The sequence below is a fragment of the Telmatherina bonti genome (assembly GCF_933228915.1).
Source record: "Telmatherina bonti genome assembly, chromosome: 23".
Taxonomy (NCBI): domain Eukaryota; kingdom Metazoa; phylum Chordata; class Actinopteri; order Atheriniformes; family Telmatherinidae; genus Telmatherina; species Telmatherina bonti.
The window spans coordinates 14510787-14524501 of record NC_136632.1 but is presented as its reverse complement, the minus strand read 5'-3'; the positions used below and the strand labels follow the sequence as shown (position 1 = coordinate 14524501).

At 39.0% G+C, this 13715-nt stretch overlaps 1 protein-coding gene across 1 annotated transcript; it reads left to right on the top strand.

The window, feature by feature from the left end:
• Positions 1–6092: 6092 nt before the first annotated feature.
• Positions 6093–12982, top strand: prdm4 (PR domain containing 4). The gene is made up of 11 exons (XM_079263507.1): positions 6093–6485; positions 6663–6778; positions 7422–7610; positions 7784–8551; positions 9643–9792; positions 9967–10085; positions 10168–10253; positions 10368–10495; positions 10582–11127; positions 11831–11999; positions 12103–12982. Exons 2-11 carry the CDS (start codon positions 6664–6666, stop codon positions 12446–12448), a joined length of 2616 nt encoding a protein of 871 aa, XP_079119633.1. The 5' UTR covers positions 6093–6485; position 6663; the 3' UTR covers positions 12449–12982.
• The last annotated feature ends 733 nt before the right edge of the window (positions 12983–13715 follow it).

The following is a 13715-nucleotide window of genomic DNA, read 5'->3' as shown; positions in this document are numbered from 1 at the left end:
CAACTCAAGCTTCTTGTGAAGTATGTTGCAGGTCATGAATGTGCAATATATTTCAAGATTTGTAATGAGGTCAGTGGAAATAATGATGTTCTTTTTTGACAGATAATGTCAGGTCATTGCGATCACAATTTGGCACCCAAATCCCCTCTTTGCTAATATTTGTACATTGTTGAGAAGTTTAAATAAATCTTCATTTTAAAAAGATTAGAAAGGACTTGCATTTTTGTCCTTCTACATGAATATATGAAGCAATCCAAGGAATTAGAGTGTGTTCAGTTCAGTGTTAAAAGGGAAAGTGTCCAAGCCAAAGTCAGATACTTGTAACGATTACTAACAGATTTGTTTTCTGATCTCTTTTTGGAAGAAATACACACTGCGTTAGCTGGTTTGAGGACAAGTGGTACCATCTGAACTGTTATAAAATACAAGTCCAAGAGTCAGGCTTTGTGATGGCATATTTGTATTGGTGCAAACTCATTTGTACTGCTGTGATAGCAGTATTAATGCAGAGAGATTTATAAAGGAAAAAATGCTGCTTTCAAGACAACATCTTTCCCATCCATGCATTTTTCAACATGATAATGGAAAATCAAACATTGAACAAACTTTACTGAGCAAGAAAAGGAACTGATCTGCTTGCAGTTCCCTACTTCCTCCTGATAGATTATGTTTGATTATGTTGAAAGAACTTTTTGCAGTAAAAATGGAACAAAATAACATCTGTCCCAGGTGTAGCAGACTTAGAATGCAAAAAATGGATATATAGACAAATTAAATGTTTACTTTGTGTTCTCTATAATTCAATGTAATCATAACAACTGTTATGTTGATTTATTTTTATATTAGCCTTTTCCATTCTGTGCCAACTTTTTTCATTTAAGTTTGCAAAAACTGCAGATGGGCTGCACACTGGTGTTGTCAAGCCAGACTTTTATTATCTTTAAATATCATTCTAGTAGTTTTTTTTTTTTTTTTTTTTTTTTTATTTAGTTTTTTTTTTTGTCTTGTCCAGTGTATAAGAAGGCAAAATGGATTTTCTGGATACTGTGTTCTGCTGGGCAAATTATTTCGCAAGGGAAGCAACATGCTCCAGTGATATTCTGGATTTTTATTTTGCATAATTGTTTGTATTACAAAGTTTGTACTGCTGGACCGGAGGAGAGGACAGAAGAGGGACAGAAAGAGAATCGAAAAGAAGAGAAAACAGAAAACAACTTGTAGAGAGAAAATGGTAAATGGACTTGTACTTCTATAGTGCTTTTCTAGTCATACAGACCACTCAAAGCGCTTTACACTACTTGTCACATTCACCCATTCACACACACACACACATACATACATACCCCGATAGGCACATCGGGGGGCAGTTTGGGGTTCAGTTTCTTGCCCTAGGACACTTCGGCATTTCAGGGGAAGCCTGGAATCGATCCCCCAACTTACCAGTTGAAGGACAACTGCTCTTCTGCCTGAGATACAGCCGCCCAGAGAGAGAGAGAGAGAGAGAGAGAGAGAGAAATGATAGTAGTATTTTAGTCGTATTTTTATACTTGGGTTCAGTTGAGAGACAGAAAATAGGGGTTAGAGTTATTATTTAGGTAGAATCGCGAGAGAGGGGGATGAAGGAAATATTAGGAGTGGGGGTACTTGCATTCTGATTGTGTTTGTGTGTGTGTGTGTGTGTGTGTGTGTGTGTGTGTGTGTGTCTGTAAAAGGATTGCATTAATTATTGGATGGATGGATGGATGGATGGATGGATGGATGGATGCTGGAAATAATTTGTCCACACTTCTGCACAATTAACACCTGCTTTTTAAATCCTGAAAAATGCACCTTAAAGCTAAACCGCATCAGTGTTTATCTGCAGTGCGAAACAGACAACCCTGCATGATTGTGTGTCCTGATTCTTCCGTTTCCGTCCCTGCATGAGGGTTCACTGTCTGGGCACGTAGCAACAACCTTTCCTGGTGGTCCCACACTGATCTTACAGTAACTGATAACCATTATCTCCCTAGTCATCGTGTATGTTTGTTGGAATTTTCTCTCCTGCACATAGTGTAGCTTTGAACACACAAATAGTGGAGCTTAAATTGTTTACACTCAGAATTAATGACATACTGTACCCAGATCTTTTCTGGTCTGTTTAATTTTACTTCACACATTTTAAACTTTTACGACCCAACTTTTTTTTTTTAAATTCTTGCTTATTTTGCAGACTTAACTCAGTGGTTGAATTGTGGAGACTCTAAGTTTACAAACCATGTGTAACATGTCCAGTGGCAAAGATTAACCATGGTTATTTTTATACACACTGCTGTGTTGATTGAAAATACAAGTAACTGATTGCCAGCAACCAGATGGGTTTTTAGAGTTTAACAACGAACTTATAATTCAAGCTGACTATAAAATTACAGTTGCATAATTTCCACCTTGCTTCATTATTCTGCATTGCACATTTGTCAGAAATGCTCATCTCCATAGATAGATTCATTGTTCTGATGTGTGTTCATACCAAGGGCTCATGGTGGTGCCTTGCCCTTAGCTGTCTCTTTGGATGGGATATTGTTTATCTGAACTTTGCTTCTTGGCCACCACTTCTCCATTGTTTTAAAGGAAAGTATGCAGGATCAAGACTTTTGGCTGCATCACTTTATTTAATACAGGATGAATTTGCTGTTATTTTGAATAATTTCAGCAATAAATTTAAATGTAATGCCAATAATTCTGCTTAAACATTCCTTCTTTGCTATGGATATTCACATGCAGGCATGGTTAACAACATAAAGAGCCAAACTGAACAATTCTTGCAGGGAAATTGTGTAGCAGTCTGATTAGAATCAGCCTCTGTGTCAGAAAAGAAAACATCCATCATAGCAAAAGCTTTCATTTAAGTAGCTTCATGTTTTCTATCTTCAAAGTGCCACTGAACCATCAAGACCAGGGTACCAGCACTTGGCTAATTATTGGGTCTAATTCACACACTGTGCTGCCAAACACCTTTAGGTGAGGGACTGTCATGCCTTTGTTGCTTTCAGTGCTGTTCTTCCATAGCAGCATGGTTCACTTGAAGTGCACCCTTCTGCTTTGTCCAAATGCGATTTTACTGGCGTACATTATAATGTTTACTTTTCTTTCTTTTCATTTTTTTTTTAAAGTTTATTTGTGGTTTTGGTATTATTGAGAATTCATGGTGAGGGTCTTCTTTCCATGCAGGTCAGCGGAGGTGGGGAACATGTTTCTTGAGTTTCATTGGGGCTGAGGGTTCCCTGATAAATGCATACCATAAGCTATTAGGAGAGAACGACTTCCTGAGAAGCCATACCATGCAGTGGTGGTCTTTGAAAAGCATTCAGATTAAAAGAAAAAAAAAAAGCAAAACAAAGAATAGTTATTATTAAAGTTCAAATCTCTTATATTAAAATGTTCACAACAACTCCTGGTAACTAAAAAAGACTGAAGTTTCAATAGACTTCAATTCCTGATCAAAATAAAATAAAAAAAGGAAAGAAATTTTGCAAAAGGGTCAAATTCAGAAGTCTTTTTGTTTTTCTAAATTTACCAGAAGACATTTTGTGTGTGCAGCCGAAGAGTTGAGAAATACAGAGAAATCTCATTGCTCAGTCATGCTGGTGCAAGTCAACTGAACAGGTTACAAAAGAACCACGGAGGACAAAAATAAAGTCTTTATTCCTTTTTATTTAAGGTGAAAAAATGCTTTCACCGGCCACAACATTTGCATACCAAAAGTTACATAGAACAATACTGCTTATCAAATTCTCTGCTGGGAAAACCTGCACAATTGTATGCACGGGGATGATAGTGTAACACTTGCTACCTGAATTTTTTTCACGCCCTTCTTCATTCAGCAAAACAACCCTGCAACTACTTAAGGACTAAAGCTGACATAAACAAAAAAGAAATGTCTGAAGTGTTCAGCAGTTCTCCAAACTCAGATATCAGTCTGATGGCATCTATGAGAAGCAAACATGCACACTTGACCTTTTTATCTCATGACTATTTATTACCACTATAACCTACTTAATAGCCCATATTCAGCCGTAATGTTAAAGCTGATTATATGTGTCAGCACTGGTTTGCACATGACATCCATTTTCCATGAACTTACAAGCTTACAAGGAAGCTGTGGCATTTCATGTAAAAAGTTAAATTCTTTGCTGCATGACTTTGTATTTGCTTAATTGCAAAATAGAGAAAGTTTAAACACTTTTACAGCTGTTGCTGGATATGCACACTAAATTCTCTCTTTTGTCAAATAATGGTAAGAAGGAAGCAAAATAATCCTGAATTAAAACAAACAACAACAAATAAATAATGGTTTTTGTTTATTTGCTGAATTAAGTGAGATTATTTTAAAACATGTATTGTTTGAATAAGCCAAGTACCATGCCATGGCACTCTTTTTTTGCATGTGAAAGACTAATTGATGTTGTAGTGGCCAAACTAATGCTACAAGAAGCACGCGGGCCACATGAATTCAAAACATTCAGTCTGTATAAAAACATTTTCCTATTTTGCAGTATTTGAATCGTAGGGCCTATTAATAAAAAAATGAAAATGAAAAAAAAACATAGCTAATTAAACAGCTAAAAAAAAACAGCTAATTGTTGTTTTGTTTTATTAAGTTCAGCCGCAATCAATGGCTGGTTTTGGATTCTCCATCACTGCCGCACTCTGTCCTCCGTCGGAGCGCGTCACCCATCTCCATCTCCATCCCAGAAACGTTAAAGTCCAGCAGCCTCTGCAGATGCTTGATGTAGTCAATAGCCGCTCGCAGCGTCTCCACTTTGCTGAGCCGCTTGTCCTCAAACTCCGGCGGCAGATGCTCTCTGAGTCGCGCGTAACCCTCGTTTACGCAACGCACCCGGTGCCGTTCCCTTTCGTTCCTTTTCTGGATAAACGCAGGCTCGAAGGAGTAATCACACATTCCGAGAGGAGCGTGGAAGGGGAAGTATGACATGCGTCTGCAGGGTAACCTCTGGCTGTGGACATGGTCGAGGTATGCAGCGTCATAGTGGAAGGGCAGTCCGAGTCGGAGCGCATCCTTATAGTACGCTGTGCTGTTGTCCATGGAGATGCCTTGGAATGTCAGCGGAGGCACAAGTGTAATATGCTCCATTAGCTCCTTACTGGGATAAGACGTTTTCCTGAAGAAAGAAAGAAAATGAAAGACTGGGATATTTCATAAAACCAACAAAGGAAGAAAAATTGTGCAATTATTATTGATCATCCAAAACTACATAGAATCCACTCACCCAGTCAGAATCTCATCATAGTCATCGCGCATGTTTTCCAAAAAAGTTTCCTTTTTAATCCTGCCACGTTTACATCGATTGTGGTCTTTTAAAACTCCTCTGTTAGGTTAAGACTTTGTGACTGTTAACTTGTTTGTTGCACGAGGTTTTGAAGCTGCAACCTTGATGGGGTGGGTGTTCTCTGGGGCGGGGATGCAGCCATGTATCTTTTTTGTCAAAAAAAAAAAAAAAAAAAAGGTTTACATAAGGTTTCCCTTTTTCCGTTGACAGCTGTCGTCATATGTATGTTATTTGCCCACAGATAAAACACATTGGCTGTTCTTTGACATGGAGTGATTTAAGACCGTTTTAGGATAAATGAAAGATCCAGTTTTTAAAATAATCTATTAATATTAATAGCCATATAATTAAAGCATTATTTGAAAACAAAACCAAGTTAAAGTTAAAGTCAATCAAAGGCTATTTAGGCCAATTAAGCACCTAGGTTTTTTTAAAAACGAAAATTAACCTACATTGTATTATTTAATTCCCTCATTCATTCATTCTTCGTGTTTCAATAATTTTAGGTTTTATCTTTACTGTGTCAGTTCGTCCCCAAAGTTTAACTCATGCTCAGAACAGTAACATAGTGGAGGACAACGCGGGACCGTTTTAAAAGGCTTTGTTTATTTAATCATGAGCTTCTAGAAATCATTTTAGAAAAAAGGTAAAACGAGAAATTTTCTCCTTTAAAAATTATTAAAAAAGAAACCTAAGACTTTGCCATTGCGCATGCGCCATCAGACAGCTCGCCAGTTGTTGTCATGGCCGTGTTCAGGAAGGTTTCGTGTTGGGATGTTGTTTCTTTATACCAAATTAAACCTATTTCCACAACGAAGCAGCACTTTGTGTTGCGTTCGTGTCCAGATGCATCCACACTTTTACCAAGACTACATACATAAACGTGTTGCGTTTTGACTATTTGTGGCGACGTAAGTTAGCAAGGCTAACGTTAGCACTTTAACAACACTGGTATTCTTTGCTAATAAGCTAGCTGCTGGTTACTTGTGTTAAATGGGATTTTAATTGTTACTTTTTGCTGTTTTATATGGGATTGTGTTGCCTCTGGTTTTCCAGAGGTTACTTGTTGAAAAGAACTAGACATTTTCCAGGAATAAATATGAAAAATATGTAACCACTGTGCACTCTTGCCATAAGGACAGCGCTTGAATTCAGGTAAGACATCCAGCTATCAGTTTTTGTTTTGAAATGTTTATTATCTTTCTAAGTTATTAGACTTAAACTTCATGTTTTATCTTTGCAATCAAAGCGTCAAACTGTCTGCGAGTTTGGTTTTCCAGGCTTGGCAAGCGCATTTTTCTGTATTGTTGACATATTTGGTTGATTCTTCAGGATGAATGACATGAACCTCAGTCCTGTGGGCATGGACCAGCTCAGTGTGCCCTCAGTGAGCGCCAGCCATCTGGGTCTGCCCACTTCTCCCACACACAATGCCATTCCCACTCCAGGTATGAAAGACTCCCAGTGAGACATTATTTGATATTCAACTACCTCTGGGATAGAGAAAGTATTTTCCTTTTTTTTTTTTTTTTTTTAATAAGCAGTGAGATAATTGCATTTCACGTGGAGAATGAAAAGCTATGCACCAAAATTTGAACTGTGAAGCTTTGCAGGCTTCAACTTTCGACCTGTCTGCTATTATTTTTTTAACAGTTTGATATGAATGTATTTTGTTTTGAAGTTATATAATTGCAAGCTCAAGCAATCGGTTCAGTCATGATCACTGTTTATTCAGTACTTTTAAAATTACACACCTGTCTTCAAATTAAAGAGTACATATTTGTTGAACCAATGCTGGAGTGATTTACATTAGTACTTTCTATACTGCATGTCACATACAAGCCATTTGCCTCTGAAATAACACGTTATGAGGCTTTTACCTGGGGTTAGTTTGATTCTAGAATAAGTGTAGCTGCTTCTTTAAAATCAATGTTCTTACAGATTGTACAAAATATTTTTGTATGCCTGTTTATTATTAAAAAATGCTTCTATGTTAAGCAAATGGACATAATCTCTACCAATGTTATCCTCTGCATTTTTCTTTGGCAACATGTTTCTTTGGTTTTCATGTTGATTGACTTTATGATTCAGGCATGCCAGTGGCCATCCCTAGTTTGGGTCCTTCCCTTGGTTCCCTCCCTTCCGCTCTGTCTCTGATGCTTCCCATGGGCCCACTCAGTGACAGAGGGGTGATGTGTGGCCTACCAGAACGGAATTACTCCTTGCCGCCTCCACCATATCCCCACTTGGAGAGCAGCTACTTCCGACACATACTGCCAGGTGAGTTCAAGTGTGAAATGCTGAAATGGTAGCACGGGTGTTTGACTATAATAATTTCAAATTGACATACGCTAAATTACCGTCATGTAGACAAATGACAAAAAATGTTGGATCAATTTACATTAAAATTGTCTAAGAAGCCCAATTCTTCTTCCTTTATTTTTGCTCAACAGGTATTCTGTCATACCTGGCAGATCGCCCACCTCCTCAGTACATTCATCCCAGTAGCCTTAACATGGATGGAACTCTTTCTGTGGCCAGCAACAATCCATCAGGTTTGGACCCCTACAGTGGCCCTGGAGGCCCACTGGAGCAGGGCCTAGTACCCATGGACGCAAGACAGGTCAGTGGCCAGGGAGATCTCCATCAGACTGGCCCTCATGAATTGGACTCAACAGGATTAGCCATGGAGTCCCGTGTCAGCAGCCCCATTTCCCCCAACCGGATGGGAGAGGAGCTAGCAAACATGGATGGAGTTGGGGTGGTTGCAGTTTCTGATGCCCAGCAACTCGGAGGGGGAAGGCAACCTCAGCCTCATGAGGCCCTCACAGGGGTGGACTCTTCTGGTGGTGTAATGCCCCTGCATGGACCCTCTGTGCTGGAACTGCCAGTGGTTATGGAACCGGATCATATGGGAGGGAGAGTGGGAACCTCTGGGGGAGGAGGAGCAGGAGCACTTGGGGAGCAGCTCCATCCAAATGGGGAAATGAACTCAGGTGTTGTGAGTGTGGTGCTCTCTAGCTCCATGGCTAGTCAGAGCCAACTGGAACCAGTATCTCTCCATGGTCACTCTGGGATGGGTCTGGAAGCGGTTAATGTGTCCCCGATCACTGCAGAGGTGTCTCTTGGGCCCGAAAACAACCTGGTGTTGGTCAACTCCACCCTGCAACTCGAGGACTCAACATCCAACAAGGAAAACATGGTCACTTCCTACAACATCTGTGAGTTTGTAAATATTTATTTCAACCTTTTTTCTTTTATTTTTATTTATTATATTATTTTTTTAAATATGTAAATATAAATGACATCTTTTAAGACAGGCAAAGTATTTATCTATAAGCGGATACACTGCTAAACCAGAAAAACAGTCTCACATTGAAGATATATGCAGCCAACACATTTGCCATGTTATAATTTCGGCTAAAGTCCCAACATTAATTTCCATCCAGCATTGCGTTAATTTTTCTGCCATATTTCTCCTCACTCCACTTGCAGTTCCACACTGCCTTTCTGTTGTGTTTCCACTATAATCGTTATAAAATCACTGGCTACTGGTTAACATACAGTGATGTAACAAGCATTACAAACAGGACAAACCTGTTACTTTTGTGGTTTTCATGTCTGTTATTTGCAGTTCTGAACATGTACCAGGAGAGGAAAATGTGGAAAAAAATCAAATTTTTCAGCCAAGATTAAATGAAAAATACTTTATAAATAAATAAGAATATAAAGAAATACTGTGATATGATTTTGTTTTTGTCAGCCAGCCCTAGAGAGTTGGTCAGCTGCATAAAGTTTCATAAACCTGGGATTGTGGTTCAACCTATGTGTCAAAATTATGTCTTATACTCACCGTACCACTCTGTTAGTTCTGTCTGTGCCCTCACGGAAGAAAAATATCTATTAATGCAAAAAACTTGGTCGTACAGGTAGTCAGATGTCTTCCTTTTTGAGCACATAACCAAAACTTGGCCAACGAAAGCAACCTGAGGCCAGTTGCTTTGTTAATTGATGTAAGGATTTTTTTAGGCCTAATAGTTTAACAGCAGTGTCTGAAATTCTTCTAACACAAGCATGGGCAAATTTGGTCTTTGAGGACTGCACTCTTGCACATTTCAGATGATCCTCTGCTCCAACACAACTGAATCAAATTGATTGTTTTTTTCCAAAGCAGCTTCTTGTCCGATTAATCCAGATTTCAGGTGGACTGCAGCAGGAAAAATCCAAAACCTGTAGGACTTTGACCTTTGAGGACCAACTTTGGCCACTTTGCCATCCCTTCTCTGACTTGTACTAATTTTTGTTATTCCAGGGTGCACACTCTGTGAGCGATCTTACACCTCAGACTGTCCAGAACATGGTCCAGTCACCTTTGTCCCTGACACACCCATCCAAAGCAGGGCTCGACTTTCTCTGCCACGTCCGCTATGCCTGCGCATCTCAGTGGCTGATGAACCCCTTGGTAAGAAAGTAAACACGTTTACATTAGTGTTTCCCATCAGCTTCACTGACATGAGGCATTATTTTGATACATTTAATGGTTTTATTTAGGAGAGAGCTTGAATGATGTATTTGAACATACACCTGGTTCATGCTGTACAAAATCATGCAAAGATTTTCTTGTGACCCAACGTAGGAGTTTATGCACGAGATGTTATTCCACCAAGGACCTGTTTTGGACCAATGGTTGGTCAACATTGTAGCAATGTGGATCTCTCTGACTGGCCGGAAAAAGACACGCCTCAAATATGGAAGGTTTGTGTTTTTGAACCTCAGCAGTAAAATCATACTTGGCTGATGAAAATAATGAGGTGGAAATAAATTTGCTTCATGACAGATGTACCACAACAATGTGCTGGAGTTTTACATTGTGACGACAGATGAGAACGAATGCAATTGGATGATGTTTGTCCGTGAGGCTAGGTATGGAAAAAAAAGCCATTTATAATGGAAGCTCACTGATTTTTCTATCTGCACCAAATAAAAACATGGCTGTGTAACACAATATGTTTGCTTGTGATTGTTTTTGCATTTTAGGACTCATGAAGAGCAGAATCTGGTGGCATATCCTGCCAATGGTAAACTGTTCTTCTGCACAACCACAGAAATCCATCCTGACCAGGAGCTGCTCTTCTACTACAGCAGAGACTACTGCAGGCTCATGGGTAAGATGACAAAGTAATATGTATTGATGATCAATAGGATGCTTATTCATTGATGGTGACCCTTTTATTATCTTTTATGCACCCAGGTGTTCCTCAAATGCCTGAGGGCCAAATCTGCCAGTGTGGCAAAGAGTGTTCCTCCTTCTCTGAGCTCAAGTCTCATCTCAGCAGCCACAGCAGTAACCACAGCCATAATCAGCCTCCACACAGCCACAGCCCGTCACATCAGGACCATTCCCAGCAACAGCAGCCACAACCTCCGCCACAACCGCAAGAGCAGCAACCTCAGCATGTTCACCAGGAAGAAAAGCTGACCAATGGAACCTCAAGCTCCTCCTCTTCCCCATGGCCTTGTAATAGTCACACTTCTGGACAAACAAACAGTGAAAACAGCAGCAGCATTAGCAGCAGTAATAGAAACTCTAAAAACAGTACCTCAAGAGCAAAAGGCCAGGGCCATGTGCGGGAAAAGAAATTCAAGTGCACCATGTGTTCCCGGGCTTTCAGCACATCCACGAAACTGAATGTGCACTTTATGGGGCACGTAGGGATGAAACCTCATAAATGTGAGTACTGCAGCAAGGCCTTCAGTGATCCCAGCAACCTCAGGATGCACCTGAAGATTCACACAGGTATTTAAAATTTTTGTATGGCTGTTGGTTAAAACCCTAAAAACTCATCTTATCATTGATGTTACATATGTCGCGTTTTAAGTATATAAAAAAATCACTTTAACACTTTAAAATGGCATAAATGCACATCAATGTTCTTGCTTTTTTAAGTATTTAGGTACCTGTGAATATACCGATTAGTGCTTGCTTTATAAATATTTATATATTTCCATGTAACACATGCAGCTCGGTGTCTTCCACTTGACTACATTATCACATAGCTAATAATGTGTTGCTGCACATCTTGTTGATATTTCATTGGATGTGAATGGTGATGTGGTTGTTTGATCTGAACATCAGCACCATATGGCAAAGACAGAACGTTCTCTTTCTATTCATATTAGAACATATTAAAACTTAATGTGGTCCTTAACGAGTCTGCAAAACTAAACACAAATGCAGGATCAGCATGAGAAAGTCTGAAAATAACTGTGTCACTGTTTTCTGACTGATGGGCAACAACAGTTGCTTATCTATAGTCATTGTTGATGTCTTTCCTCCGACTTATACCCTGAATTGATGTCTCCTTAGATGTGAGACTACCACAAAGCATCATAACTTCCAGTTTTCATTACTGATTTTATGTCCTTTAAAAAAAACTGTACAGATATCTCTCTGTGGTTTCTACTTTCCTGTTTAACACCTTCATTTTCCTCCTCAAAAGGTCAGAAAAACTACAGATGTACGGTTTGCGAGAAGTCCTTTACACAGAAATCTCATGTGGCTTCACATATGCTCATCCACACTGTTGCAGAGAAGCTCAAGTGTGACCTCTGCGACCGTGCTTTCTTCAGGAAACATGATCTGAAACAGCACATGTTCTCACACACACAGTATGTATTTAATCATATAGGTCAATAAAGTTATGAATTGTGATCTGTTTGTGATTCTGATTTAAGTGGTTTTATACTGATTTGTGTTGCTCTTTTCCAACAGTGAACGCCGGATTCAGTGTCCAAAGTGTAACAAACACTTTCTAAAAACCAATCACTTGAAGAAGCACATGAACTCTCACGAAGGCCGCAGAGACTTTGTTTGCGAGAAGTGCCACAAAGCTTTCCTCACTAAATACCACCTCACTCGTCACCTTAAGATCTGCAAAGGGCCCAAGAATGAGAAAATGTCTCGTAAAGAGCAGGATGTCAATGAGGAAGAGGAGGAGCATGATGACAGAGGAAGAAGAAGAAGAGGAGAGAGACTTGTTGAGACAGCCAGTGATGAGGACTGCGGTTTAGATGTTGGAGGATATAACTCTGAAAAGTCCCTTTCACCCCCTCATTGATGACTGTGCCTCTTCAGATGTTTTATTTATGTGCTGTACTAAAGTACTGTTTACCTCTTGTGTTTGCCAAATATAACCTTAAGGAAACTGACTTTCAAACATTTGACTGTATTTTTGTTGAACTCTTCATCATCATGTCGTGGCAGTTTTGTTATTTCAGCTTGAGGTGGGTTATGCTAAATATTTTCTCTCCTTAACCACCAGCCACTGTCCTTAAATCCACAGTATGGGTGTCATGTATGACATGTATACAACGTGACCTGGTATGCTTACTTCTAGCTTCTCAGTATAAATCAGCTTTACCCCTCTCCCTACTATCCATTCTGCCTCCATCACCTCGCATTGATTACTGCAACTTCTTCCTCTTTGGTCTGACCTTCACCAGATGGCCATTCCAGCCTACTTCCTCAGATCCTCCTCCTCTGTCCACTTTACTGTGCACCACCGCAGCACCATATGAAGCAGAGCGTTTAGCTGCTATGCTCCAAAATGTTGCAACTCTTCATCATTTCACATCTTATGTATTGATTCTCTTCCCATCTTCAAATCTGGAATTAAGATTCATCCGTTTAAAGTTGCTTACTCAGTTTAGGTCAACTACACTGTCCTCCATTTCTTTTATATGCTGATTTTACTTGTTTTATCTGTTTGGGTATAAAGTGTCCTTGTTTTTCATGAAAGGCACTTTTAAATAAAAGATTAATCTCTTCTGTAATAAGTTGATGAAATTGCTTTTATGCATTTGTAGTGGCACAATCATGTAAATAATGTGTCTGTGTCAGTGTTAAATGACCAAGCCTTCTAAATCTAATTTATTATTTAGCTTCTACTTTCTAATTTAAATTAGGAGATAAAAAAAAAAAAAAAAAGACTTCAAAGATGTAAAGATGAGGGAACAAATGGATGTACGGGGACAAACTTACTGCTGTAAATGAGCAGATGTATTTTTACACCTATGAAGTGTTTTTAAATGAAGCCCTTGATGCTTTCTAAATGTCTTCTAAAATTTTCTGGGTAATGTTCTAGATAGGCCACCTTACAAAGACCTATGATAAATATACATTTAAAAAGGGCACCCAAGATAACCCCATGGGGTTGTTTTGTATTATGATTATATTATAATTGTACATTATACTGTAATAAATATATATTGTATTATTATTATTATTGTATGGATACAATTGGGTTTTTGTTTTACATCAAAAATATTTCAAGAAATTATTGCTTATTTAGTAGGATATCTCAGCCTTTTACTGTATCGTGCTGC